General features: G+C 37.7%; 2 protein-coding genes across 4 annotated transcripts; both read right to left on the bottom strand.

Annotated features, from left to right (window-relative positions):
* Positions 1–2: 2 nt before the first annotated feature.
* Positions 3–2,447, bottom strand: LOC131784496 (uncharacterized). Its single transcript, XM_059101307.2, has 3 exons — positions 2,255–2,447; positions 1,508–1,673; positions 3–633 (listed from the first exon to the last, which is right to left on the bottom strand). Exons 1-3 carry the CDS (start codon positions 2,445–2,447, stop codon positions 15–17), a joined length of 978 nt encoding a protein of 325 aa, XP_058957290.2. The 3' UTR covers positions 3–14.
* A 3,871-nt stretch (positions 2,448–6,318) lies between these two features.
* LOC131784454 (integrin beta-1) lies at positions 6,319–26,365 on the bottom strand. Of its 3 annotated transcripts, none has more exons than XM_059101259.2 (29): positions 26,204–26,365; positions 25,023–25,084; positions 23,179–23,273; positions 22,767–22,877; positions 22,314–22,377; positions 21,352–21,483; positions 20,819–20,915; positions 20,116–20,218; positions 19,376–19,465; positions 18,513–18,599; positions 17,999–18,073; positions 17,305–17,409; positions 16,544–16,642; positions 16,072–16,145; positions 15,470–15,524; positions 15,323–15,375; positions 15,078–15,162; positions 14,424–14,494; positions 13,720–13,779; positions 12,647–12,718; positions 11,704–11,779; positions 11,261–11,351; positions 10,889–10,995; positions 10,000–10,092; positions 9,153–9,288; positions 8,809–8,916; positions 8,136–8,245; positions 7,668–7,724; positions 6,319–7,059 (listed from the first exon to the last, which is right to left on the bottom strand). In XM_059101259.2, exons 2-29 carry the CDS (start codon positions 25,081–25,083, stop codon positions 6,994–6,996), a joined length of 2,433 nt encoding a protein of 810 aa, XP_058957242.2. In that variant the 5' UTR covers position 25,084; positions 26,204–26,365; the 3' UTR covers positions 6,319–6,993. The 3 variants fall into 3 exon arrangements, with proteins under 3 accessions (XP_058957242.2, XP_058957243.2, XP_058957244.2); XM_059101260.2 differs by lacking the exon at positions 26,204–26,365 and adding an exon at positions 25,671–25,835; XM_059101261.2 differs by lacking the exon at positions 12,647–12,718.
* Between the last annotated feature and the right edge of the window lie 639 nt (positions 26,366–27,004).

The raw sequence follows: 27,004 nt of genomic DNA, 5'->3' as shown, positions 1-27,004 counted from the left end.
TGTATCAGTAAAGTTTAATCCAGGTAAAGTTCAACAGTGGTAAACTTCCAGTCCTCTTCAATGCTGCTGTTTGCTTCCTCAAGGTCACAAAGCTGTCCTTTCTCCTCCTTCATCTTTTCCTTCAGGTAATTCTCCAAACCAAACAAAGTAGAAAGAGTACTCTCATTTGCAGCAATGCTGGTTTCTCCTTTGGTAAACCCACATGATTGCCGCCTTTGTTCCTTCAGTTTGTCCTTGAGATAATCTTCCAGGTCAACAACTGTAGAGTGGCCACTCTCATCTGTGTCAAAGCTATCCTCATAAAACCCACCAGATTTTTGCTTCCATTCCTTGGTGGGATTAACCACAGTAGGCAGACCTGTCTGATATTCTCCACTGCTACCATCCTCACTGGTAAACCCTCCCGATTGCGGTCGTGGTTTCTTTTTTTTGGGTTTGGGTCTCTCAGTATGTCTGGTCTGTTTTGCATTCTCATCCTCATCAGAACTTGAGGTGCTGGTGTTTGCTTCAGGGATTGCTCTGGACTTGCGTCTTCTCTTTTTCATACTCTCTGTCAAAAGAGTTTTGGTCTCTAACTTTCCAGCTTCCATTTTGTCCATTTCATCGTCTGTGGAACCACGTTCCCAAAACTCCCTAAAAAGAAACACAGTGATTCTTACTAAATACCAAAGCTTAAAGTGACAGCTTCTTTATACCTTTCCAAATGTCTCATAGCCCAAAAGCCTTGAGAAGGAACTATTATATAATACTGGCAATTTGTGGATTCATTAAAGTCCTATCCAAACGAGTAAGGCTCTAGTTGGAGAGTTTCGAGACCATTGCATTCAAAACTTTATACAAGCCAAAAAACTTTCCATGACTTACTTAAGGGTGCTCATTGCTAATATTGCTTATAATCCATATGACGATTTTGCAATTGCACAAGATGCAGGCTTATGCAAATTGAAAACCTATCATATCATCAGAAGTGACAATCATGAAATCGCTGGCAGTTCATACAATTTTTTTATTATTCTCAGAAAATTCATTTTCGTGGGTTACTTGGTTACTTGTGAGTGTCATAGCACACTTTTGAGCAGTTTGGAAAATGCTTGGAGGTTTTCTACGCATGGACTGTCTCATGGGTTATCTTTAAAAAAGTCACTTAGAAACTGGCATATACAGTACACTTTTAACCCTTTAACTCCCATGAGTGACCAAGAAAGAATTTCTCCTTACAATGTTAATACAATATCAACCAGATAAGTGATGAGAATAAAGAAAAATATCAATTTGTGGATAAGTTGATCCAATACTAAATTCTCTGAACTAACATTATAAGAATTGTATGGTTGACAGTAAGGAGAATTACAAATTTGATTTGGGAGTTAAGGGGTTAAAAGCTTACTTTTGAGGGAATGCAATGCAGAAATCCAGTACTACACTTTGAAACCTCTCTATGCATTGTCAATTGACTGGTCAAGAGCTATAAGAAAAATGTTAGCAAATAATAAAATGTTTCACTTACGTGATCATGTCAACAAGTTTTTCCCCATATATTTTCATGATAGAAAAGACCACTGCTATTAAAAGTAACACCATGATTACCATAAGAATTATCACAACTGCAGGGGATGATGAGCCTGAGTTGGCTTTAGAACTGTGAATTAAAAAGCGAACCTGAGCTGCTGTTGCTGTAGAGGAAAAGAGAGAACCATTGTGAAATATTACATCCATTGTATACACAGATTATAGTTATAGATTATATACTCGGAGAACAGCAAATATGCAATTGAGTCATTCATTTTGTCCAATTTGGTCCTGGACTGCTCTATAAAGATTAACACGAACATGTCTTTGTTCTGCATTGTTTTCATAGGAAGAAAATTTTTCTCTTTTTGTGACACTTATCTTTTTAATTCTCTGATAGTAGGACTATACAATAATATGTGTTATTCTGTTTTCTTTAACCATAAATTTAAAACTTGAATTCAGACTTAAAATTTCTTTGTGAGTATGGCAAAGTCAATAATTATAACAATCGATAATTTGATCAACTGATCCAGTATACACACAGATGAAGATGGGTCTTGATCTGGGCAAAATATGTTCAGGGTAAATGTCTTGAACTTGGAAGAACAGTTAATAACTGTGTTGTGCATTCATTAAGGCGAGAGTCATCCTAATTAAAAACCCATAATTTGTCATCTGAGGTCAAAGTACCACTTATTAAGATCATTTTATTTTAGTTATGAGTAGGGTTTTTTATTCTTACTGTTTCTGTAGTAAAGAGGCTTCTTTCCTTTCATTTCTGGTGGACCAAAACATTTTATTTTTCCTCCATCAAAGTTGTCAAGATGTCGATTTTTTTCAATGAGATCAATCAACTCATTTTGCAGGACTTCCAGAGAAGATGTGTTACATGACCAAGGATTTTTGTCAATGTACCTACAAGGAAAGTCATTCATTTTAAGCCAACTGATAGGGTTGCAAATTCTGTCATCTAAAATGCCAGGTGACAAGAGCTAAACCCCGATTAATATCAAAGATGAGCTGCAAGCTCCTTCCTTTTCAGAGGAGTCCATCGCGCGAATTAAAAAAAAATAGTGAAAAAAAAAAAAAAGAAAAAGAGAAAGAAAAAGGGGTTTGCTCCACTTTTCGTGCGCCTCACTTCCAGAGTTCCGAACGGCGCGCAAACATAATTTTGCAAATATCACTTATAAAAAATCCACCCGTAAGACAAATTCATAATTAATATATGCTGGTTTGCCATTCGCACACACACATTTTTACCAATGCAAACCAATATTGAGCAGAACTCTTTGGTTTGCTAAAAGACTACGGGCAGTTCCATTGTTTCGAAATCGAAGGTTAAGTCTGCAAAAATTTGGGTAACGAAAAAAACTTACGTAAACGTATACGCGCCGCGCAGGACTCTGGGTCAGAGAGTGAGACGCGCGCAAAGTAGTGACTCTACTTTTCGTGCGCTTCCCTTCCCTAAATTTATTTATTTACTTTTAAAATACTCACAATCTCCTTATCGTCCCCATCTCACTGAATAAACCCCGTTCAACATCTTTCAGTTCGTTTCCTCTTAAATCCCTGAAAGTTGTAAATGAAACATCGCACATTGAAACATCCTGATTTGTAATTTACACCATTTCACATAGATGCATGCAGCTATATTAGTGTACAGCTCAGATTGGCCTGATTTTGGAAAGATTTGCAAAGTGAAGAAAATCGATAAATATATACACAGGAAGTCGTTCTTAATGACAGGGTACCGATGACTGATTTAATGAAGAAAAAAAACCCTTGATGCAAAGTGCTCCCAAAAAAGATCTTCGCGATCACTGCGTTATTGAAAGCAGCCCCTCCTTTTCACCGAAGTCCGCCAGGCGATCAAAAAAATCTTGGCAAAATTAATGTCTGCGCGCTGTGCGGAATTCTGGGAGCAAGACGCACGACTTCTTTTCGTGCACCTCAATCCCATTCATTTTAATTTGATCATTTTTTTACGCTGATTTTTTTGTCTCGCTAGACAGACCTCGGCGAAAAGGGGGGACTACTCACAACCTAAATGGCCACAGTCCCTTTCCCCCATCTCTCCCTCTTGCCTTTTCTTCCCATCCCCCCTCTCCCCGTGCGCTGGACCAACTCGACTGCAGCTTATGCATAACTTGTCATGGATCCAAGTCTTAATATTGTTAGCTGCATGCTTTGAGCGTTAAGTTCGGTTTACGGTTTTTTTTTCGGTGTTTCATATCAGAACGATCCGTCAATAGTCTCAATGTTGACTTAAATTTTTGTTGTCGGCGTCTCATACTTTCTGGTTCCTTCGATAAAACGTAAATGATTCAGTTAAAAGCCAAGTCATCATTAGAGGATGCGCACCCAGATTTTGCCGCGCTTGGCCCCGCGATTGGCCTTCAAAACTCGCGTTCCTCTCTCAACCAATCAGATGTAGCTCGCTTTTTTCCGCGCTTTAGTCAGTTTACTTGATTTTATGTTATGTGCATTGGCCCTTTGTGATGTCTCTTTCGTTGTGTCAAAGTTGGTTTTGGTTTCAGAACACTCACTTTCTCAATTGAAATGCGCTCTATTTATTCCAGGTAAGAGCGCTTTTCATTTTGAGTGCTGTATGTTTTAAGACCAAATCCAAAGTAATTACAAAAGCTAATCAGAGCGAAGGTAACCTGAAGCGCGAGAAAAAGTGAACGACCAAGGTAAAAATTGATCTAAGATTTTCTTCCACATTACTCACAAATATTGCAAATTCTCGAATGCCTTCAAACTTTCCTTTCTTATCTTCTTGATGTACCCGTCAGATAAGTCTCTGAGGAGAGAGCGTGATTCGTTAGGAAAACGAGTAAAAGCAGGGAAAAGAGACAAATAAAAAAACCTTTTGCAAAAACAACTTTACTTACAACGACTTGACACGAGCAGCAAAGGCAAAGTCAGGAAATTCAGTCATCCCGGGACATGTAACTCCGAAAAAAGAGGAACTGCAGCGACAGGAACTTGGACATTCAAACTTTTCAGCCGTGACGGGTAGAAAACCATGCGTTGCTATTACAAAAGCAAAGAATAATATAATTTTACCCACAGACATCTTGCCTCGTTGAAGATTTCAATCGAAGTGAATTGAACGTCATAATCGTCGACCGTTCATGCAGACTGCGTTGCGCGCGCGAGCTGGAAATTTGCGCAAAATTTCTTATAGCACATACTCGATGAATTCCAATCTAGTGTTCCAATAGACGATTTATTACTCAGATTATAAGAGGTTAGCGCGCAATAAAGGTTATTCTGATTTTCTAAACGCTTTTATACGGCATTCAACAGGGTGAGATTCCTTCTTGAAAATGACATGGTAGGTTTGTGAGCTTGTATCTGCAATTAATGAGATGTAGAATATGCCGCATTAAGCAAGTGGGAGGACTTTTAAAAGAAAGCTAAAAAAAAAATCGGACTCGATTGCGTTATGTTTCGTAAACTTCGAGAATCTAATGAGCTGGGCCGTGTGAAAATTTGCCGTATGTTCGATACAAGCGGTCCCATTTAAAGATAGTACAAGTTGTAACCAGTGCCGTAGTAGAGAGGGCCCAGGGGGCCTGGACCCCCTTTATTTTGGGTAACAAAAAAAGGGAATTGCAGAAGGAGGAAAAGCCGCTCTTCCGCCCCCTCCCCTCCCCTCCCCCGTAGCTCAAGGTCTGGATCCACCACTGGTAACTGATTATAAGTTTTTGTGTTAACTTCCTCCTGCACCATAATATCAAATTATGAAGGACGGGGTAATTTAGTGTTATCAACTAAGTTGAAAACGTAAATGAGCAATGGGAAGGGATAACGCTCGAAACGTCAATCTTTAAACTCTTTACGGTGGCCAATTTACGTTTTTAACTCAGTTGATAACATTAAATTACACTGTTGTATTCTCCAACCAACGCAGCACCACAGTTTCTTTAGAAACTTACCTCCTTTATTTATAAGAAGGACAATAAATTCTGTTAATCATCCGAGCTTTATCTGTCTTTTTATCGGTTGAAGTACTTCTATTTGTGCAAAAACTAACACTGGTAAATCGTTAGCGGCCGAACTTGTTGATGCATCATTTTTGCTTAGTTTGTAGCACTGGTTTAAGCGTTGTCAGGTGAGCAAAGGTGTGCACGGGGCCAGCAAGTTGCACCAAGAGTGAGTACTTAGCTGTTTATCCTTCTTTTTAGGTAATTATGCATTGCATGTCTATATTTCTGCTCTAGCGCTGAGCGTATGTTTTCAAATTATTTTCTTTACAGCCACAAACTGTTAAAACTCTCACGAAATAGATGACGAGTAGCGTAGCCAATCAGATTAGAAAGCTTATGGTTTTATACTAGTAATGTATTAAGTAAAAAAAGTCGTCAGCTTCCAAAAGTATTTGTTTTTTCTCACCGAAATGCAATATAAGCATTACAATTTAAGAAGCAAATTCCTCGTTCGTGGTTAAACACAGGAAAGTATCGTTAAGAAAGCGTGAGATATTTGGATCCAAGTACGCACTATGCCCAGCTTTTACACTTTCATGCAGGAAAACGTCGCGATTCGTGTTGGGTGGCGTATGTAACTCCTGCGCGAGCTCATTCCGGTACCGCTCAGTTTGCGCATGGGTTTCTTGTCGCTGTCCGCTGGACATCGGGAACCGTATAGGGGAGAGGGGGTAACGGGGTAGGGGTGGGGTTGATGTTCCTCGTGTGTTCCTTTGTTTTAAGGACGAGCTACAGAATACATTGGAACAATCGTTAAGAAGGTTGATGAGTCCTCTCCACACCACAACTTATAACGAAAAGTACACAGAGCGGGAATATCAACCGACATTTAATTACATCAGATGAAGCTGGGTAGGCAAAAATTTAATTGCCATTTTAAGTTTCAACAAAGTTTGAAAATGTAAAAAACCTTATAAAATAAACAAACGAACAAATAAACAAACAAACAAAAAGCAAAACTCACAACATCTACAAGAACAACAATAATTAGGAGGCGAGCCAATAGTACTAAAAAATATTGTTAAGAAAACGAATACAAAAATAGCTTAGTAAAATGTACTTCCAAACTTCAGATAACAAAATTGAAATATCGAGACAAACTGTTTCCGTATCAAAATAACAGTAATAAATAAAGCACTGCCAAAGGTAAGCACTTGGCCACTTTGAGTTTAAAATTTATCTTAAGGACAAAATTTACTTGAAAATTTTTATCGTCAGTATACTTTCTACAACTCCAAACTAAACTCACAACCTTAGAATTTCAAGAACTTAGGCACTAGGCATGCGCAAAGGATGAACCCAGATGGTACTGTCTACAAGAGGGAACTTGTGCGCATGCATTAGATCTTTATTTTACCCTTCAATCAGGAGGGCCTTCGTCAATCCATCAAACATAAAATAAAGGCAGCCGATCGTAAAAACATTCCTCCCATATTAAGATATTCACAGCTAAAGTTTTCCTCTCCATAATTGAGGTTTTCTTCTCTCATTTTCCCCCATAAGTGGGATTTTGGAAAGTAGTGGTCGCCTGCTTGAAGATTGGATTCTCTCCCTGTAAAGCAAAGGAAAAGTCTGAAATTGCGCTTATGAGGACTAAAGGATTCCCTACGGGTGAACCATCGGAATTCCAAGGGGGGAGGGGGTGTCAGGATAATTTCGCTCGAAGGGTTCTGTATTAAACGCCATTGTTTCCCTTCAAAGGTCAAATGAACAGATTGCCAATAAAGAGGTTAACAGCTGACGTTTCGAGTTTAAAGGCTGACGTTTCGCTCTGACCAACGGCTAACGCTCGAAACTTCAGCCTTTAAACTCTTTACGGTGGCCAATTTACGTTTTCAACTCAGTTGATAATACTAAATTACCCTGTTCTATTCTCCCACCGACGCAGTACCACAGTTTCCTTAGAAACTTACCCCCTTTATGATTGTAAATAAAGATTGATGCCCTTTGCCAATTGCTATCGTGAGATATACCAAAGCAGGAAACACAAAGTGACCTCTTGCTGATGAAAAAAACATTCAAAACTAAAATACCACAAAATAGGGCTTTTTTATGGATTCAAACCTGCCTCTTCGACATTGATTTCTTCGAAAATAAAACGGATGCTTAATCACATGTTTGAATGGTCACTAGGTGAACAAAAAAATAAATTCCTCTTACTGTGTCCCACTGGGCATTCTGTCTTTCTTTCTCAAACTTGGCGAATTCTCGTCGGTCCTGCAAAATCAAAGTTCAGGTATGTAAGGAGCTAACTGGAGTGTAACTCTACCTTCAGCAAAAAGGGGGTTACATATATTTCAGCTTGCTATGATAGAAAACGCATGAGAGGCAATCATAAACCAAGAAGGAACAAGACTGATAAAAGTGGATGAAGAAGATTAGAACAGACTGCAGATGACAAACTTAAAAAAAAAATTAGGATAAATATGTCGAGATGCAAAACTCGAGAAAAAGGTCCCAAAACGGAAATGGCACTGAAAAATAACATATCTGTTTAGAGATCTACATTTACTTAACAACGCCGAAAATGGGCCACTTTCTATTCTCTTGCAAAAGACTAACGCGTTGTCTCCGTCGAGACTGACAGCCTTACATCAAGGCGCCTAAACTTGGGAGTAGTCTTCATACCTGGATCGTAGCGAGCAACTTCCATATAAGGAGCAGAGCTAGACCCACACCCAGTACTCCTCCGACAACACCCAGTATAACAGCAAGTGCTTCGGCTTCTTTGGGACAAACTTGCGAAAGAAGGAAAAACAAGCTGAAGGAACTGGTGTGTGAACAAATGTTGTGGTTTAACCTTAGAGAATTTTAACAATTGAGAATTTAAATGTAGGTAATAACATGATTTCGCGTGGAATTTGGTGTAAATAAGCACGAGTTAATTTTTCAAAGACAACAAAATTACACACGCCCGTAGAGCGAGTGCAATTTTTTTTTTTTGAGAAATCACGTTATTACCTTTTAATAATGTACTTGGAAAAACATCACAGAATGTTACAACTTTGCACACGCGTTAAAAGAGAATACACTCGTTTTCAGCCACTCAGAAGCGCGTAATTTTTTTCATGTAGGTTATTACTGAAGGAAAGCGGGATTGCACTGGTTTTGCTTTACTCCGCTCCGTATCCCTCTCAACCAATCGTATCAAGCACTGATTCGATAATTTTAGTTAACGTATAACTCATGGACCTAAACACGAAAAAGCTAAAGCATCCAAATGTACTCCTCCATAACGTTGGAGTCCGAGTTTGGGTATGCACAATGTCTGGGCATATATTTAGCGAGACCACCACTGTACCTTTCTCCTTCTGGACGGATATAAGCACATCCTTGCCAGGGTTCTCTTTGTAGCTGAAGCTGAACGAGCAGTCGTCATCGTCCTTAAATGTGCACCTTTCTCCCATTTCTGTTGAACAATACGACAAAAAACGATCTCGTTCGTCAAAATAATGATTGGAACCACGTGAGAATATGCTCTATTGTCTCAGCTAGTAGAGCCTCAGAAGTGAAGAGAAATCTTAAATCAAATCATTGAGATACCGAAGTCGAAACTAAACTCTCTTGTCTGCACCAAGGAAATGTATAGAGAACAGTGTGGAGAATATGCATACTGATGTTAGGGTGTAAAGGGTTAACTCTTACCAGGAGAAAGTTCATCGACTTGACTGATCTTGAAATCTTTGCAGCGAGTACTGCAGTCCTCGGCTTTGATTGCGCCACTCTTGAACGCCAAACACTGCACACAGTCTTTGTTCAGAGAACACTTTCCAGCACAGCTCTAGAAAAAAGGTATGAGGATGGGGGATGTTTATTTATCGGAACACTGATACTCTTTCTCAAACAGATTCTTGAGAGTAACGCTCGAAAGGTCAACTTTGAAACTCCCAACAATGGCCAATTTACGTTATCAACTCAGTTGATAATACCAAACGAAGTAAGGACAGGACGTTACAAACTAATTTGTTAGACTTAATAGAATACCACTGACATTCTGCTAAGTACAGAGGCTCCGCTACCCCGCTTCGCGCACAGGAGCTAAGCTCAGCCTTATTCCAATTAATACCAAATTCATACAACAAGGAACGACGTGCGTTGCATAAAAAATAAATGGCCCTTAAAACACTTATAACTGGTCGTGAGTAAGGTGAACTAGTTCTAATTGCGACAAAATCCTTCTAAGTTAATTACTTTGGAAGTTTGAAGGGAATTTAAGTTGTTTTTACACATGCGCAACATCATCTCCTATATCCTATAAGAAGACTACAAAATGAAACAAAGTTTCATTAGAGAAAAACACCAAAAGAGGGAGGGAAAAAAAGGTATATGCGAATATTTTAAGGATAGAAATATCGATCCGTAAAGTAAATGACGAAGTTTTACACAATGGATAAACCAGAACGCTCCTTCTGACATGCGCATTGGACGTTTAAAAAGATACTGTCATGTAAGGAATGCACAATTTGTCTCTCTGACTATAGAGAATACTCACCGGACATTCATCACAGTACTTTCCCCTGTACACAGTGGATCCGTTACATACACAGGTACCGCACTGGCAGGAGCCATAACCATTACACAGCACCTGAAACAAAGACAGAAATTGCGTGATTTACCCATTGACTAGGGTGTAACTTAAAGGAGTGATGGAATGACTCTACTTCCAAGTCAGTAAGAGGCAAGATTGGGTCATCCCCATTGGAGAAAGCCTACAAGCACTAGCAGGCCCTGAACATAAACATTGCAGGACGCTAGTTTCTCCGCCCGGTTATGAGTGCTCGAACCCAAACCTCTTCCAGACCTTTAGCCGGCTTGCGTTACTCAAGGCGTCATACTTTCCCGCGGGCTAAGAAACGCTCGTGCTGAAGCACTAACAACGAGGGCCTATTCGCAGGCTACCATGGGGAATATCGCCTGGAATCAGGAGCCCATTACTAAAAGGTTCCTTCTAGAATTTATTCCTGAGAAAAGCAGTGACAGATTCTGGGGTAATAAACCAAAGGAAAGAGAGCGAAGTTTACTCTGTCTTCCACACCAACAACAGCATGGCAAGATACAACACGGTTTGTCAAATAATCTTGAAACAACATACAAACATAACGACGCACGGGTGCAAAACCGAAAAAAAAAGCGTAACATCAACTTTAGGATATGTTGTCACGTCTGTCTCTTAGCCACATAGTTGCTCATGTCGTAGACGCTACGCACACAAAATTATATCCGCCACTTTCGTGTTTTGCTCGAGGTCCCCAATGTTACTACCAGAAATTTACGTTTGTACAAAGAATTCGTCAAAGCAACGAAGAGATTTGCCATTTCTCTCTTCTTCGCCGCTTAATTTACCATTGAGCCTCGATCAATTAAGCTACCATGTGACTCACCCCATCCTTCATACATCCCTCAGTGCTGGTCGTACAGCTGCAAGATGGGCCTGTCCAGTTTCCGTTACAACTACAATTCCCACACACGCACTGGCCATGATCAGGACCTAACAAAAACAACAACACATGAGTTAAAAGAGTCGGCGGATCATGAAAATTAAAAAAGTACCCAAATAAAGCATCTTTCTCCCCAGAAAGTTTTCTCTTAAATAAAGAAAGATGTCGTTCATTTTTCACGAGCATGGGACAAAGCAAAAACCTGACTTTGCCACAAGGACCCCATCCTCTGACCTTCTACGTGGAACTCCGGGAGTGAGGCGCGCGAAACTTCTTTCCGTGCGCTGATCAATATCAAATACAACTTATTCTTACCTCCACAGATCAGATCAGTGTCTCGATCTGAAGGACAATCCATGTTGCTACACTCACAGTATTTACCGTTAATGATTTCACCAGGGCGAGACTGAAATTCAAAATACATGATCAATCAGCTTATTAGAACCAAGGACTTTTCCCTCTTACATCACCTTCTTCGCAATCCACCCCCCTCTCACCTCTTACACAAGTCACTCAACCCCTCCCCTCCCTGCACCTCTTAAACAATCCACCCCTCCCCTCTTACACAAGCCACCCTTTCCCTCACCTTTTCCACACTCCACCCTTTCCCTCACCTCTTACGCAATCCACTCCGCCCCTCTTACACAATCCACCCTTCCCCTCATCTGTTACACAATCCACCCCTCCCCTCATCTGTTACACAATACACCCCTTCCCTCCCCGCACGTCTTGCACAATCCACCCCTACCCTGCCTTACCCCCTTATCACATTGGCAGTCTCCGCACAGGCAGGTTCCCAGTCCACTGCACACCTCAGCATCCGATGAATTGTCCCTGGGGAAACACAAATTTCACAGTTGATGCACCTTTACAGTGGAACGACTGAGGAACAGCCTGTGAAGTTAGAAGCATGAATTTATCTTTAACCCTTCACTTCACACCTCCCGAAGAGGACTCAGGGGACTCCAGGTGGAAACACTTCGGGATATCAGGGCTTGAAATGCCAGGTGTTTGAGATAAGGTAGGATTATAGGGACATAATGCCATAAGTTAACACTCAGGGACGCGGTCTGAGTGCCATAAAATAAAGAGGTCAAATTTGGAACGAAGTAACAAGCGGAATTTTTAGAACGTTCGTGGGCACATTGAGAAGAACTTGGGAATTGGGTATTGGTCAACTCACAGTCTTCCTTTAAAAAGAGAGAGAGAGAGAACTGATGCAAAACTTGTTTTTTTAACTACTCATTTTTTCCTTTCAGTTAGGCAATCCTTCTAAGCTCTACTGGTTTAGAGTCACTTTACTTGTCAAGACCACTGTTTGTAAGTACCTCAAATGATTTTCGTTGAGTTAAGTTTCAGTCCAGAGGGTTACATTTAAAAGGTCTCAATTTTTTAATAGCGTAGAACTAAACAACCACTATGATCTTAGTAGAAAGTTGTGTACGTTAAATTGTAGAATTTAAAGGGTTTAAGTCGACACAGAATTACCAAAAATCCATGAGTTTAAAATATAATCACTCAACAACTTGTTAACTTGTTAACTAAGAATAATTTTTTTCGCCTGAAATTTGATTTAAACGATCGATGCCTCCATTCACCGATCATTCACTGAACAGAAATAGATTACAGGTTCATTACTTTAAATCCTCGTTATTTTATTTAATTGATACGGAAGTTGTTAAAAGTTATCTTAATACTTACTTTGCCGTAAAGTTGCGATTACGAACCATTTCTTGTAACCTTAACAAAGCAGTTTGATTCGATCTAGAGATTCTTTACACACAGGCAATGAGATCTGAAATTAGTTTTTTCTCCACATACTAACGCAAATTTTTAAAGTATTTATAGCATCAAGGAGCTTAGTTTACAATCTTGAAAATAAAGACATTTTCAATCAAGTGTCAGATGTAATCCGAAATTGCGGTCGTTTTGCTGTATTTTGCTCTGTGATTGGTCCAGAAAACTCGCACAACCCTATCCTAACACCAATCACGAATTGGTTGCCCGCGTTTTCCCGCGCTTTAGTTCCCGCTTTTATACTTTGAGTTCTCATTGGCCCTCAATTATTCTCCTTTCTTCTGATTGGCTGATGTGATTACTTTGGCTTTTGCTTTACGACACTCAATCGAAAAGCGCTCTATCAAGGAACATAATAATATTAGATAACAAGTCTCTTTCAGAAAACTGTGAAAAGAGAGAAGAAGGTCACATTTAAGTATAGTATTATTCGGAGCCATGTTTAATGCAAGTCTGTGAGAAATTTCTCCAAAATTATCTTTATCATTTTTCAGCTAACTTAAAACAAACTGTTTGTTATTTTAATTAATTGCGAGTTTAACTATAACATTTAAACTTCTACAATTTTTAAGTATTGCAATGACAAACCTAATATGAATATATTAAGTTCAGACAATCAAATTCATGAAATGATATCAAATGAAAATTATGGTCAACTTCTGTCATGACAACAAATGTTAAATCATTGAGAGTTTAAGTAGTATTTCAAGTTTAAACTCGAGAAAAAAAATACCAATTTACAAATGGTTCTAACATCTCTAAACGCTTGTAAAATAAAAGTAAAAAAACTTATGACAACAAAGGAAAAAAATAGCAAAGGAAAGTAAAATCAAAACAAAACAAAATAAACAGAACAACAAATACAAAAGTACAAAGTTTTGTGAAAGACCTGAAGCGAAAAAAATCTGTGCTTTAACGTCATCGGTGGAACCTATAGACAAAGATAATAATACGCAAAGCTTGTACTCAAACCATACCTAATACAATGTTCTGGAGAACTTTTAGTTTCATCTCGGCACTGGCATTTTCGTCCAGCCCTACGAAGACCAATAGTAATCATGTGAAAATTAATGAAACCTTACAATGACACCAGTTTTGGGAATGAATGAAAGAGAAGAGAAGAATCTGTGCATAAGAAACCGGTTATATTTATCGCCTGGGGAAGGGGGTGAGGAGAAGGATTTCGATTGTGCTCCTAAGGGTGTGAAGAGCGAAGGGGAGTGGGGGTGAATCAGATGAAAGAAACATCCCATTTTCTCCCCCTCCCCCCCCCCCTTAATTCTCCGTTTGTCCTCCCTTCATTCCTACTGAAAACCATGTCATCCACCAAAACTCTTCAACCATTCCACCCATCCCCCAGGAAATAAATGATGTATGGACTCTAGGTCTTAAATGAGTAGCAAAATTGTTAATTATCTAACAAATTTAATATATGTATAATAAACAGAACACTACACTTCTGCTTGTGGATTCGAATTTATCTTTCGGCGTTGAAGACATCTAAAACAAGATCGCTTCGCTTGAGCGTGAGAAATGTTATAAACACTCGGAGATGAAATTCGTATCTACGGAGGGCTATGTCATATACTGTATTTCATGTTTGCCCAAAGAAGGTGAATTATTTCATTAGCTTGTCCAACTTATCTTACAGATCGGTGAATACATGTCACTTTAGTCTTACCAATCTTTGTCACATTTACACTGTCCACAAGTTAGTGTGCCATTTCCAGAGCAGAAAGGGCTTGATTCTTCCTGCAAGAAGATACAAATGTATTCATTTTACTATAGTCTCCCCTGGGGTCTTTGCGAGAAGCGGTAGACAGTAATGAGCGCGCTGGAATATAAATTGAGAGGTCTGAGTTTGAGCCCAAGGCGAGTCTGTTTGTTGAACTCGTGGGCCAGGTGCTTTACTTAAAATTGTCTCTCCTTATTCAGGAGTTTATATGGGTACCTCTCAAAGGGGCGAGCGATGGCGAACCAGTATTCCATTCTCAACCACAAGACTGAGTTCTGAAAAGCCCCCATTAGAAGCGCTGTGCTGAGCTCTTGGATAAGGAACTTCCCTTTATTCCAACAACGTCTGCCTTGAGGTATAAATGGATGCCACACCACTGGGCAGACACCTCTAATGGAAGAGCATCAATTCTGCACGTCCGGTTTTTTTTTTCTTTTTTAAAGGTTACATATCAGAGCTGAGTGGCCCCAAACTGCCAGCACACATCCGCGGTTTCTGCATGTAGCACCAAGAAACCTAGAGTTTGTGTATTTCTAAAGGACAGGTTGCTACATTATAAATATTTTGCTTAAAAAATTCAAAATGTTAGAGGCGACTTACTGCATTCTCATCTTTCTCACACTGGCAGCTACAAATAAAATCCAAATTTATATCCACATTTCCAAATGGTGTGACCAGAGAAAAACTGTGATGAGAGGTAGGAAAGAGAAAAATTAATTATTCAAAAGCAAATATTAATGAATCTAATCTACCAAAAAATTGGACTACTAAAGCACAAAGATAGCAGTGGCTAGGGTAAATTCAGTTCAAAGATCATTCTGATTCAAGAAAGATGATACACCTACCTCTTTTCCTTCAGATTACAGTCTTCAATTGTAACTGAGACCTCAAATGACACCTAAAATAACATAAGAGATTGTTTTCCTTCCATAAAAATATTTTGTTTATTACTGTTAAGTTAATTGGTGATTTGATGTGTTATGATAGCTGACCTTCTGTCCAATCTGAACATTAGCACATGTCCTGGACCCAACTTGTACTCCATCACTACAAATAGATAAAGAGTCTGCTTAAAATGACATTAAGTAATCCAGCTTACACAACTTTTACTGTTTGCTAAATGCTCAGATGCTCATCAAGCACCTGAAATATTAACTCTAGTTAAAATTCAATGCTTCACAAGTTTCACGCGATTCTTAAGACTCTTAATATCATTTGACCAATAAAATTCACGCAATAAAGAAGTGTCAAGTACTTATGAACAAGAAAAAATTCAGGCTGGTATGATATTGCATTTTGTCTTCGCCAAAAATCTTCCCAGATTCCTTTTGGAATGTTAAAAGAAACTCCTTCTGCATTGCACTTAAAGTAGGGTTTGCAAATTTCAGAAATGAGCAGTTTGGTCTTCTACTGCCAAAGGATTCCCAACCTCATGTTCACGAGTTGCAATTAATCAAGCTGTTTCACTTGATAAAGTCCTCTTGGGTTGTCGATGACACCCGTTTTCCACACTGAAGTTTGCTATTAAGCAATCAACTCTAGCTTTAATACTACACTTAATTAACAACAAAAGGAACAGAAGTTGATCACTTACGGACAGTAAGCTGTGTAATTAACCCTCACGCCCTCTGGCGCTGTGTCGCGTATTGTCTGTGTTTGGGCAATTGTCTTCAAACAAGAGGGTAGTAAGAGCAGTTTGGGTAAATTGTAGTTACTGGTACTACTAAGAATTACATTTCACCTGCACTAAGATCAAATTAGCACAAATTGTTAAAACAGTGTCTTCAAGGAAGTATATGTCCCCTTAAGACAGCTGTCACAATTTTGAAGCTAAACAGAGTCATCCTGACTGGAGCAAAGTGTAGAGCTAGAGGAGGAATGGTATCAGATGAAATAGTAGGTGAGAGTTATATTAACATGGCATAAAGAGGCAAAAATCATGGAGGAGATGGTGGAGATTTAGACGGAATGAAAAGTGAAGAAAAGAATTAAGAGTAATAAATATGTCCATAATATTTATAGTATTTGGTGCCTTTAAATTTAGGGAAAAATGAAATGAAACTCACCTCATAAGCTTCTCGGATAAGCTCAACTATGTTAGAGGAGTCTTCACTCAGTAAATCAACCACAGCTCCAGACTCTTTGCCAAAGAAGTCAACTAGTTCCTATGAAATGATACGTTAAGGTATTAAGTAATAATAACTCTTTTCCAACTGAGCGTGTGGGCTGCACTGGGAATATTGACCTGAAGTTAGGGCTGCACAGACTAAGCAAAGTGAGGTCCATACAAAAAACAAAAAAAACTATCACTCTGACGAAGTGCTTACATTTGAAACGTCAGCTTTTAAGCTCTGTACGATGGCCAATTTACGTTATCAACTCAGTTGAAAATACTAAATTACCCTGTTATACACTCCCACCGATGCAATAACACATTTTCTTTAAAAACTTAACCCCTTTATCCATACAAAAACAGCCGAGGGTTAATGTTCCCCAGTACGGCTCAAGCACATGAGGTTAGTAAATAGTTTATTATAAGGTACTTAGACTAAACTTGTTTATTTTGAATTTGCCAGCTTTTGCGAACAATAATACACGGTTTATGACTGTTTCTGTATAAATAGCAATAACAACCAATTAGAATGCTCGGATTTACCTGACAACTATGTTGCCCTATTAGAAGTTAACTTATTGCATGGCACAGTTTAATAGACCAACTTGACATAATTTTAGATTTTTTTTGTTGTTGTCAAATTGATTCTAGGTTCTTATTGCCATTTCAATTCTAACATCTGAAATTTGGATATAATCGCTTAAACACACATACCTTGTACTGTTCATACACATGCACTTTTGTTTTATTGATTGCAAAGATTGGTGACACTTGCTCCTCAATCAATTTCTGTTTGAGAAATCCTGGAGACGGGTAGTCCTGTGCAATGGAATATGTATTGATAAACAACAAATAAACAGCCAAATATTTCACAATATGACTGAACATGCTGGTCCTACTGGCAACTACCCCTCTAAATTCTCCTTAACCCTCCAACTCCCAGTTCAAATTTGTAATTCTCCTTACTGTCGACCATACAATTCTAATAATGTTAGTTCAGAGAATTTAGTATTGGATCAACTAATTATCCTTTAATTGATATATTTCTTTATTCTCATTACTGGTCTGCCTGACATTGTATTAATAATTTAAGGAGAAATTCTGTCTTGGTCACTCATGGGAGTTAAAGGGTCAAAGTATACCAAAAATTCATCAAAATTTTTCCTCTTAGAATCTAGCATTAAAACAAGCATTACATTCTCTACTATATATTCTTCTTTCTCCTCAACAGCTTTCTTGGTGAAAATGTACTGATATTGTAAGTAGTAATTATTTTCCAGTCACTCTTGCAAGTGAGCTGGAGAGTGAAGGCCGGAGATGGAAATAAGAACCAGCCCTCCTTTACTAGCAAGAAACTATTCAGCACTTGTTACAGAAAATCTTTGTAAACAAAGAACTAGTGGCTCACCATTGTTGTTGAGGCCATGTACTTGCCATGTTCTGTATGACAGTGACCATCATTTGGTATGATAATTCCACCAAGCTGTATCCAAAAAGAAAAAGACACCAAAAGTTACAAAATTTGACAAAAATCTGTCTATAATCAATCCTATTTTTTTCCTCTCTCCATGACTAGTCTAAATTAATTGTACAATCTCAACAAAAGCTTGAACAAATAGCTCTCACCAATAGATCATATTGCGATATTCTCTAGCTTTAAGACCTTATGGAATGAAAGTCTTCAAGTAAATTTGATTCAACAAGGGAAAATTTTTTGTTGGAGTTAAATAAAAGTCAAATCTCAAGCTGAGATAATTGCTAAATTTACCCATCTGCTGGAAAGCATAACTACAATACATGTACCTACAACTCTCCTATTCCCATTTTGGCCCCACTATACTGTGGCCACCCCTCTCTATGCTGGACATGAACATCAATCACAATCAATTAAATGAAAATTATCTATGACATCTGGAACCCACCAAACCATCACCAGCAAAATGATAATTAGCATCTGTTATTACAATAACCAATCTCCTGGCTGATTGCTTGTCTGTCCAACCAATTTTCTGAATGGAAATTAAACAAAAATAAAATCAAATTTAATCAGTTTGCATTTTTTCTTCAAAATAATGACACAAGCATACTTGCAGTACCCAAACTGTGCAGTCATGATGAGTAGTTTTTTGGGTTCTGTTTTAACCCCTTGCATCTAACTGGTAACATCAGTATGCACATTCTCATTACTGTTCTCTATACATTCCCTAAGGTGCTGACAAGGAGAATTTGTTTAACAATCAAGAGTTTCTTTAATTGATTGTCATTTCCTTTATTCACATGACCTTAACCCTTTACCTCCCATGAGTGACTGAAAGAGAATTTCTCCTTACAATATCACTACAATATCAAGCATAGAAGTGATGAGAATAAAGTATAATATCAACTAGGGGATTATTAGTTGATCCAATACCAAATTCTCCAAATTTACATCATAAGAATTGTATCACAGACAGTGAGGAGAATTACTAATAAGATCTTGGGTGATAAAGGGTTAATGTGATATTATTCAGGGTTGATATGGTAGGAAGAAATTAGATGCTAATCACTCTAAGGGCTTAGAGGGTTGCTGAGTGCTGTACTAGGACTGGCCTATCTCTATTGATGTTTTTGAAAGGTATCACAATAATACTGAATGATGTAGACAATAAAAATTAATAGTTCCCTATAATGTCAAATTTACTTGCAAACAAACAATATTCTGTACATTTCCTCATAAGATTATGACATAACTGACTTGATCAACAAATTGAACTTTATACAGATCTACAATGTACAGCAGTCTTACCGAACCACAGACTGCAATCTGCATCAGTGCATCCAAAGTTCCTTCAGGATTGTCGATATTCCCTGAGATATTCACTCGCTGAACAGCACTCTAATCAACAAAGAAACACCAAAACCCCAAATTAAAAAGTATACTACTAATTTTAAAAACTGTTAACTAATGGAAGTAGTCAAGCTAATCACAAGACACAAACTCATCCTTCAAACAGTTTCAATCTACAGCATGAATACAAACAAGGTATGGGCACAGGAGTGACTCTAACAGCTTCTAAGGCTTATCTTTATTTTTATAGCATGATGTCAAAGGGAGAAATATGGAATACTAATCCACTGCAGGGCTATCCCTAACAACCCTAGCCCCAGCCCACCCTCCCACAAGCATTTTGTCAGTTTCATGCAAACAATGCAGAGTAGCATAAGAAGTCAAATTTTATTTCAAAGCATACAATTTCACTATATACTATTAGTAAGATACTGTAAGTAATTTACCATAACATATTGAAAGTAGTGTAATATATCGCAAAATAATGTAAATGTAGAGTATTGCGTAGGTAGTGTAAGTAATCGAGAGTAAGTCATCTACTGTAATCAAGTTTATTGTAAACTAAACTTTGTTAGTAGTGTGTTCTCAATAAATTTTTAAGTGACATATTGTACCTGAGTCCTGTAGTGTATTGTAAGTAGAGTAATATTTTGTAAAATGCCTTAAATCTAATCCACAAATATTTAGCAATCACTTACTTCAAACTCAGAGTAATTTGGAGTCAATTTTAGTTGATTGATAAAACCAAAAGTTGGAACAGAGACAGGGTTTGCTGCAGTTGCATCCAGTGGATGTTTTAAGCTGTTGAAAAAAGCACATTTACTTACTGCAAGTATCTACACCTTGCCGCAGAAAATACAGCCAATGAGAAAACAGGAAAAGGGTAGCATCTTTAGCTGTATTAGACCGATTGACATGAGATCCTTATGAACTTTGTTGCAAATAAAAAGAACTGCTTTTTACTAAAGATCTTGTCTAGAAAGCCAAGTTTTCTTTAAAAAATCTGAGCAATTGACATGATGAGTCTTTACGGTGTTGTTGTCACACAATAACTCGTTTGCGTCTTAAGTTGTTATAGTCATTGGTGATGTTCACCAATGTTCAAGCTTCTGTTTGATGTTCACCAATGTTCACCAGTGTTTTTTTTTTACTAAATATCATTTACTTTTCTGTATGTTTAACTTCTAATAAGTTGTATTGGATTGAGGACCAACTCGCCGACGTCTCTACTCGATTTTATACGTCGGCGAGTTGGTGTTGGCGAGTTGGTCCGTCGGCAGGTGACTGGATACCAATTATGTTATGGGCCACTTTGCAGAAATGCACATAATATGCTCAGAGGGTAAGGTAATGGTTATGACTGCAAAATAATACCAAACTTGAGTTTAATAGAATTCTTACGCTGCAGGTGCAGTGTCAATGTAAGGGGCTACTGGCTTGTCTACAAATCCTCCAAAACCAAGACGGAATCTGTTTGTGATGTTAATCATTTCTTTAGCTGTAAAGAGAACAAAAGAAATAAGTTACAGTTGACTAAAAAAAGGGAAAATTTACAGGGAGGCACACTACCATGGGTGATTTGAATAGATACAATTATGATAACATGCATAATTGGTTGGGCATGGGAAGGATTGTTGTTGGTACCAAAGACGTTTGCACAACCTGAAGGAAGTGTCAGAAGTGGTGTGAGGAATAGTTTGCCTATAAAATGTTAGAGCTTTGCTTCATAAAATTTGATTATCAGGGTCAATGTACATGTATTGGCAAAAATAAGTTACATCTATTTACTGAAAGATGGAAGCAAACCACTTGCAACTGAAAAACAATCACAGTGGTTTTCAGACTGCTCCTCAGCGAGACAATCTCATCACACATCACACTCAGAGTGATTTATATCAAACAACTAGTTCATAAGTTGCTGTATAGGTAGGTACCTATCTGCTGGCCAAGAGTTGGAAACTTTTTAAGATCTTCTACCATAGAGCCTGATAAATCCATTAGGTAATAAAGATCTACTGGATAATTTTCAGGCATCTTAACATCCACTTTAATAGTTGCTGGTTGACCTGTTTGTGTAAGATTGCAAGTCATTATTCATACTGAAGGACTCACAGCTTCAAGCTCAAGCAGAGCTTTCTGAAAAGACAGCAAAAATAGTTGCCAAGCTTCAATCCAGTGCAAACAGTTATGTAAATAACCAATTAAGAAATGCATGATCAAGTAAAAAAAGAATTGAGCCTCATAAGTTTCACTTTGACGTTAAAATGCATCTGTCCCAGGGATATGCTTCTTTTGATCAAGGAACATGTCATTCTATGGCTCTGGTTGTCTTTACTTTTCCCACAGGCCACCCAATCAGATTCTGCACACACCTTGCTCAAAACATTTGTACCCTTTTTCAGAAACAAATTTCAATGACTTTTCCAGGACTTTTCTAGAACTTAGATTGATTTTTCAAGGGCTCCAACTTCCACCTTAAACCCTTTCATTTCCAAGATTTCAAGATCAATTCTCCTTACAGTCTACAGTTTCTTATAATGCAGATTCTGAAAACTTTACTGCCTAATTTAAGCAGATTTCTGGGACTTTCCAGGAGCTGTATTCCTTTTCAAGAACTTTTCAGTCCTGGAAAATGTCCAAATAAAATCCCAGGACTTTACAGGTTTTTGAGCACCCACACTAACTCTGTAACTTCCAAGGAAAGACAATGTTTGTATGTTGGATTTGTGTCCACAGGGTTTTGATCAGGAAAACCTATTGAGCCTTGAGTCACTAATGTCATGCCAAGGGGTTTGTATTTTCTAGGTAAGATTTAACCCTGATGCCTGCTCTATCAAAGGTAACAGCACCATGAATCAGCCATTAATAAGAAAGTATTATTACAAAGTAATGGTACCTGGTCTAAGTGACAGAGTTAAATTCTGAGGGGTGACTTTGACATCTTCATTAAGTGGTTTACTCTGGAAGTAATTGAAAAAAAATAGTTAGACAAACATTCACAATAGGGTAGAAAGTTTTTAGACCAAGCAGAATTAACAAAATCTGATAAGGACACCATGGAAAAACACCAAGCATTTTTAGCTAATGTCTTGTATGCACAACTTTTTAGGAACTTGTGGCTCATCTGCTTTGAAAAATTTAACAATAAATGTCTGGTCAAACAGAAAATTTGATTTTTCCTATCACAAAAATTACTAATTTGCTTATTGGAAACAGTCCCAGACAGTAAGGCCACAATTTGATTCCACCCGCACACATGTGACTAAACTGGATTTCAGTTTTTCATCCATGCTTTACTAACTTACTTAAAGGTTACCAAGAAGAGGAGCTTACTAGCTGCTTTACTTACTTCATGTGTAACATAATTAGATTTAGGATTTGCTATCTTCTTGCAGCCATTTCTAGTATGATTCTTGATGTTGTCACATCTTGCTCTTGGCTGCTCCAACCACATATATTCCTGTCAAAAGGAACAAGAATCACTTTCTGATCATTGACAAATTTGCAATTTTATCCCATTTTTCTCCTGAATGTTTTTAGGATAAAAGTCAAAAGAACCAATAAAAACTTTTAATTAACACCCACTATGTATGTTAATACACAGTTTACTTTGATGTACAATGTTTACAGATATTATTCAAATACAAAAAAAGGATCAGACACATCTGGTTATTAGATTTAAAAACCAAGTAAGCACCTTTCCTCTTTAGAGACCCCTTTGGATACTCCCTGTAAGGGATAATAACAACTGAGACACTTACTGCATCCTCACACCAGGAACATGGTGGGTCTATGTTCTGTATACAGGCCCCACATGAAGATTCTATTGTTGTACAATCAATGCGAACACCTACAACTATTTTAAAAAGGTATCACACAGTTAATAATAAGATAGAAGAGAGCCTCTCTCCAGATCTGATCCATAATTCTCCCTCCTAGATTCTACACATTTCCTTGTAATTTAGTTGAGAAAATTTGGTGTTAGATCAAGATAACAACTTCTAACCAATAATTTTGAGTATTCTCATAAACTGTTTGCTGGATAATGTATGGATGCTTTAGGGAGAAATTTCATGTTAATCACTTATGTGAGTTAAAGGTTAATTTAAAAAGTGAGTAACAAATTTTGAACAACTCCAAGGCAAGGGTTTTAGAATGGTTTCTGATAGAACTGAAACAATTCACAATCTTCTTAAAATTAATCAAAATTGTGCTCAAATTTAGGACACAAAATGGATGTTAACCATGTAAGTTCCAGAAGCGATTGACATGCAAGTTCTCCCTACAGTATGTATACATTAACCAGCAAACAGGTAATGAGAATATTCAAACTGATCAGATAGAAGTTGTTATCTTGATCTAACACCAGATTCTTGTAACAAATTTACAAGGAAATATGTAGAAGCTAGAAGGGAGAATTAATAATCAGATCTGGGGAGTTAAAGTGTTACTTAATTCTGAAAATATATCACTTTTTTTTCTGTACAAATTGATACCAATTCAAAGAGTACAAATAAGTAAATGAATTATCTTTGATAAAATCATCACGAATGAAATCACCATAAAGTTTGATAAGACAATCAAGCATAAGAATAAGTCTTACAGCTATTAACCCTTTACACCCTAACATCAGGATGCATATTCTCCATAATGTTCTCTATACATTCCCAAAGGTACTGACAAGGAGAATTTATTAAACAATCAAGAGCTTCTTTTTTTGGTGATACTTTTCTTTATTCTCCTGACCTTGAAGTGTGATTTAGGGGTGATATGGTAAGGAGAAATTAGATGCTGGTCACCCCTTGGGTTTAAAGGGTTAAAGAACACTAAATTATTTAATGTTTATCTCTTTAATGTTTACATCTTTAAATTAAGAATGTTAGTGCAGCTTGTTAACTAAAATTGGACAAATCAAGTAAAGTAACTTAAATTTGCAACCTTAAAATATTAGGCATTAGTATAATCTTATCTAATATCCTTTTCATTAATCTGAGTTTTAACACGCGTAAAAATTCACAAAGAGTGGTAATAGTAATTATTGAACATTTGAAACCAACAACATTTCTTTTTGTATTTTGTTTTTTGGAGAGTGGAATCAATATACATAATATTGGAAACTCGTATTTCCCCACCCCATGTAGAGAAATTAAGGAAGAATACGATTCAAACATACTTTAGAACTTCTTTAGATTAAAACCAAGACAAGATGCCGCTTTCCTTTGGAAAATCATTTGGCTTTAAATTATTTTAAGTAAATTAATTTCTAAAACTTGCGACTATTGGTCACTACTACCAGCTGTCTGATCACGCTATTTTCATAATTGAAACAATAATGAAAACATCGACCTTTTCCTTCAAACAAATGCTTCAATAAATTTGCATGCAAATCGAAGAAATTTTGACAAGTATGCCTGCAGGCAAAATCGTTGTTTCGTTTAGCTAGGATACTAGGTTACGCCAACACAATTCCCTAAGAATTGAAAAGGTGTCGGTGTATGTTTGCTGTGAATTCGAAAAAGCGAATATTTCATCTATCTCGAATTTGATCATACATGTAAATATCTTTGGATAACCGCAGAGAAATAAGGATTGAAAAAAAACATACCGCAAACGCCAGAGAAAAGCCCCAAAAGCGAAACACACAAAGGAATCGAGAGGGCACTCATTCTGTGAAAAGAAGACAAGAATACTGATTCGAAACTTCCACATCAGACGGACGCAAATAATTGGTTTGTCAGAGTGAGTTTATTACTGCCCATTATCTGTATTAAAATTATACCAAAAGTAAAACTCACGCTAGCATGAACACTGTAGTAATTCTTGATGCGAAAGAACTAAATTAAACATTACTATCAATGATGACCACACTTGTGTCTTCGCGACGTGAATGCATAAAGCGTGTAAAAATTCGTCCATTCACACGTCCTTTGCATCTTCGACACGACTCAATAGCGTAAGTGCCTGTACTTTTACTCAAACATAAGACATGTGAAGTGACGAAAATTAACCTTAGAAAAAACAGTGCTTGAAGGGTTAAATTTGTGTCAAAACAAAACTGCTACATGTAGCTTACAACGACGTAGACCTGTAAGAAGTAACCTCGTACAACAGCAAACAGAAGTCTGCATGATTTGTCAGTAAGTAGCCTTTGTTTCACGAGTGTTCCAAGTACTCTCTGGTGTAAACAGCTGCTGTTTTAGACGGAAAAATTACACGTAGACAGACTGGATTCCGCGGGCAGCACAAAGCTTACCTAATTTTCACGCTCCCACCTTGTTCGTTGTATCAATGGATTACACTTCTGTATGAATTGACTTTTGTGGTACGCGATGGGTGAATAAATTAACTCCTCAGCAGTTAATTACAAAATCAAATATACAGGCAGCTGGTGCTTCAGAAGAAAAGTGAAACCATAGTATGTTGATGACAGTTGTAAATATTTTTCTTAGTTCATAGTCGACGTTCAAGTTAAATGCGATGTCCATTTAGGGGCTACGCACCGCAGGGCTTGTTGACATGTTTATAAATCGTCGATTCTTCACAAAACTATCAAAGAATCCTTTTATGAGGGACTAATAGAATTGCGAACAACTAATGCGTGAAACAGAGAGATGAATGCCGAAGCAATAGGATTATAAGCGAAAGAATTAGGGATGTCAAAGACTAGCACAAAACCCCAAGACGGCCACTTTCTGATGTCGATAAAATTCACACTCTCTGACTATTTTAACAGCACCATAAAACGCGAATAAGACCCTACATTGCTATCAGATTTTTAAGTCTCACCTGTGGCAACCCGTGGTTACTTTTCTACTCAATCAGACGGACAGATACGTCTTCTGAATTTAAAAGAGACGCCGGAAACTCACAAATTTCTCCCATTCCCTCCAAGAGTCGTCACGCACTGCACATGCAAAGCATTCCACAACTCGACCACAAATCTCCTCCTCCCACTCCTCCCTTATAACGGTTTCGGTTAAGTGCCTTCGCGCTAAAACGACAAGACACAGAAATAAAAGTTATGAAAGACTGTATGTAATTATGAATGCAACGCCAGCTCACGATCGCTCACGCAAGTTGAAACGGTCTCAACGAAACGAAAACCAAAGTTGTTTTGCTTTTTTGTTTTAACTGGGCCCAATTAGTAACATGATTGATGTTGACAGAAACTATACCATTTGTTTGTGATAAACATGTGTCAGTGACCAACCGTGAGGTAAGGAGGGTCGGATTTTGTCTATCTTTATTTCTATTTATTTTTTCATTGCGTAGTCACCAACAAGGACGCGACGGGGTTAATGGGGTCGAGGTCTACTCGAACGCAAAAGGAAAAGCGACCGAGATGAAGCTATGTTTGCCGGAAAAGGTTTGCTCAATACAGGATTTATCATATGACAACGAGATTAAACCAAATTAGATTGATGTAAGAAATATATTGTGATTTTCTTTGACTGTCTTAAGACGAGTTTGTTACTTAGTTACCGTCAAAGCTGCTGAAAACAATTCAAAACAATTTAAAGTTTCTAAAATAAACCAGCTGCCAGTACTATTTGTTTCTGTCACTATCAAGCCCGAAATTGAGATTGG

The sequence above is a fragment of the Pocillopora verrucosa genome, chromosome 10, assembly GCF_036669915.1.
Source record: "Pocillopora verrucosa isolate sample1 chromosome 10, ASM3666991v2, whole genome shotgun sequence".
Classification (NCBI taxonomy): Eukaryota; Metazoa; Cnidaria; class Anthozoa; order Scleractinia; family Pocilloporidae; genus Pocillopora; species Pocillopora verrucosa.
This window is presented reverse-complemented; position numbering and strand designations above follow the sequence as displayed.